This window comes from Chaetura pelagica, unplaced genomic scaffold, assembly GCF_000747805.2.
Source record: "Chaetura pelagica isolate M959 unplaced genomic scaffold, ChaPel_1.0 scaffold2, whole genome shotgun sequence".
In the NCBI taxonomy this organism is placed as follows: domain Eukaryota; kingdom Metazoa; phylum Chordata; class Aves; order Apodiformes; family Apodidae; genus Chaetura; species Chaetura pelagica.
In genome coordinates, this window is record NW_009952796.1 from 5482047 (window position 1) to 5485341 (window position 3295).

Sequence of the window (3295 nt, forward strand, 5' to 3'; positions counted from 1 at the left end):
AGAGTGTGAGACAATTTTGCCTTCAGAGAAAAGAATCTGAACAGAGGCAGTGTGCTGGAAAGTTGAGAGCTGTGCTTTATGGGATGATAGGGTCCCCATCCTTTGTGCCTTCAACTTGAAAGAGCCACAGAGAAGACAAAAAGCACTCCAGAAAAAAAGAAGAAAAAAAAAAGGAAGAAAAAAAGAGTCAGACTGCTATAATCAACAGCATTTCATAAAAGCTGTAGAAGAGTACTGTAAATCCTTGTGAGATTTTAAAATAGGAGTATCTCTTGAACCAACCACCAAGCCAGAACACACTCTGGAATCTCCTTACCCACTCGAGGACCAGCCCATTGATTCAAGCACCACTTGAGGATGATCCCTCAACTCCAACTTCACAATTCATAACCCTCTAAAAACCACTGCCATCAACACCACCACCACACCCTCCTCCTCCAAACCTTTCAAGTCTGGAACCCATCTGCTGCTCTACAGACCCCTGAGTGCAGAGCCCCCACAGCAGCCACAAGCATGTTGCTTTCCCTTTCTCAAGGTCAGAGATCTGACTTTAGCAGAGCCTGGAAAAGAGGCAGATCACACCACAACACTCTGCAGCCCAGACTCTGGCAGAAAAGTGACTAGCACCATCTCAACATGCTCCCCAGAAAAAGGGGCTTCCACCAACGCAGTATGGACATGTGTCACAAAAACAGTACCAAAGTCTCAAACATGACTCCTCATACCACACAACTCAAATTAGTACTGAGAAAGATTGGTACTGCTTCTGCACAAGCCTCACTCCGCAAGCCATCTGCAGGCCACCAACCTCCATGATACCACCCCTCTTCAAGCCTGCCAGGTACACCAGAGATACCATGCTGAAATGCTGCTCACCCACAGGAATGAGGCAAAAACAGAGAACACATTACTCAAGTCTTGTAGGGTCAGATTAGTCAAATGCCCTCAGGAACAACTGCTCTCAGAAGGACATCTGCACTGAAAGCACCTACCAGCAGCAACAAAGAGTATAATCTCAGGGCCTCCTCAGCAGTCAGAGGAACACAAATAACCTTACACCCATGCTTGCACCTCTGGGTGAGTCCTGTTCTTAGGAGTGTGGAATGTCTGCTCAGTCTACAGATCATAGAATGGTTTGAGTCAGAAGAGACCTTGAATATCATCTAGCTCCAATCCCCCTGCCTGGGCAGGGACACCTCTCACTAGACCAGGTTGCTCAGAGTCCCATCCAACCTGGCCTTGAACACTTTCAGGAAGGGGGCAGCCACAACTCCTCTAGGTAGTATGTGGCTGTGTCTCACCAACCTCACACTAAAGAATTTCTTCCTAATGTCTAATCTAAATCCACCCTCTTCCAGTTTAAAGCCATTCCGCCTCATCCTATCACATTTTCCCTTGGGAAAAGTCCCTTTCCAGCTTTTCTGTTGCCTCTTGAGGTACTGGAAGGCCACTGTAAGGTCTTGCCAGAGCCTTCTCCAGGCTGAACAACCCCAACTCTCTCAGCCTGTCTTCATACCAGAGGTGCTCCAGCCCTCTGATCATCTTCGTGGCCCTCCTGACTCACTCCAACAGCTCCATGTACTTCTGTAGGGGTCTCGAGAACTGGACACACTACTTCAGGTGGGGTCTCACAAGATCAGAGAAGGAAAATCACCTCCCTTGACCTGCTGGCCATGCTGCTTTTGATGCATCCCAGATATCAAACGAAAACCTAATGCTCTTAACTGATAGCTCCGTTCTTCATAAGACATCCCCTCCTGAGCCTCTGGTTGCACAGGTTTGTCTGTTTGGTATGTGTACTTGACAAAGGCTTGTCACCTACAGGCAAGTGTTACCAAAAACCTTCCAAAGCATCCCACAGTATCTTCTGATCTAACAGCAGGCAGCTGCTGCTTTCTTCCCACAAGACTCTCCTCTGCTCTTAGCCAGAATTGCTACACAAAGGGTGCTATCACTAGATGCTTTTTCACCACCCAACTCATGGCCATGGGTGCTCACATCTGATATAAAACATGGTGATAGGGCTTGTTACTTGTTTGCTTGCTTGTTTGTTTGGATAGAGAGGAGAAGAGAAGCAAAGGTTTTCCAGGCAAACCAGTTTCCCATTCCAACCAGTGCGTCAACAGCATCTTGTGTGTGCTGTCTAATGCAAAAGCAAGAGCAAGGATCTGTGAGAAAGTAATGGGGCTATGTAAGCCACCATCCTAGTTGCAGCTCCTAAGAATACTGAAACAGATCTAGGAAAAAATAATTGCTAATAATTACTAAATAATTTATTAAGTTTGGAACTAGTTAACAAAACAGTTAAAAAGCTGGTATTGGACACCTTCAAGTCCTTATACACAGGTTTTCTGTTGAAAGCATTATATACATACCTGCTTCAATCTATCATAATCTAGACCTTCTGACTGTAGTCCATTGGCACTGGGTTGCCCTGTTGCTGTAGATTTTGGTCTGCAGTACAAAAAACACATACATTAATTTCTCATCATTCATTATTACAGGATACATAGGACCTCCCCAAACTTGCTAACATTCATCAAAAATGTAAAAATTCAGAATGGAAAAAGATGTTGAGGGGGGAAGGGGTGGGAAAATCAGGCAGACCCAAAATACCACACAGAGTAGAAAGCAACAACCAAGAACATTTTCCGCATACTGGAAATGCTATGTGAATAGGAGTTACTAGATCAAAATGAGAACTCTTCAATTAGCAGACAGATTTCACTGTCAGTGGTTTCTCATTTTTCCATAATGGGCATGAAAAGTTGAATTCCTTCAAATGTCAAATACTTTCCCTTCACCCTTTTGAACTGCTTGCTCCTTTCAAAGGAGGCCTTCTCAAATACATACTCCTGCTAACTAATGACTACAAGTTGATGCTGCAACTGTATGAATGCTGCATAATCACCCTGGCAGATTTTCAACATTTGACAGGACATGGCTGAACAACCTTATCTTAACATCCTTCCAACCTAAATTACTCCATCAATTGCTTTCTAAAGCTACTGAAAGCAAATACTGTTACAACAGCAAAACTTGTAATACTTAAGAGGAAGTTCAGGTGTTTCGGACTATGTCATGTCCAATGTGTTATTATTACATAATACTCTCCTAAGACACTGAAATCTTGCTTACCACGATTATCTTGTATTTTTAATGTACATTCCAGAAGAAGTGGGTTTTCTACCTTCTCGCTTCTATTTTCTGATCCCCTGTATTCATACAAGGTGTACTATGCTTCCATGGGGCCTTACATTCCAGCTATGAGCTAGCAGAACCTAGATGATAACAG

General features: G+C 43.9%; 1 protein-coding gene across 6 annotated transcripts in view; it reads right to left on the reverse strand.

Moving 5' to 3' along the window:
• ENAH (enabled homolog (Drosophila)) overlaps positions 1-3295 on the reverse strand; it is a 53249-nt gene that overhangs the window by 7958 nt on the left and 41996 nt on the right. For all 6 annotated transcript variants that reach the window (XM_009994774.1, XM_009994772.1, XM_009994771.1 and 3 more), the window contains one exon: positions 2376-2454. In XM_009994774.1, coding sequence (XP_009993076.1) covers positions 2376-2454 — 79 coding nt within the window. The remainder of the gene's footprint in view (positions 1-2375; positions 2455-3295) is intronic.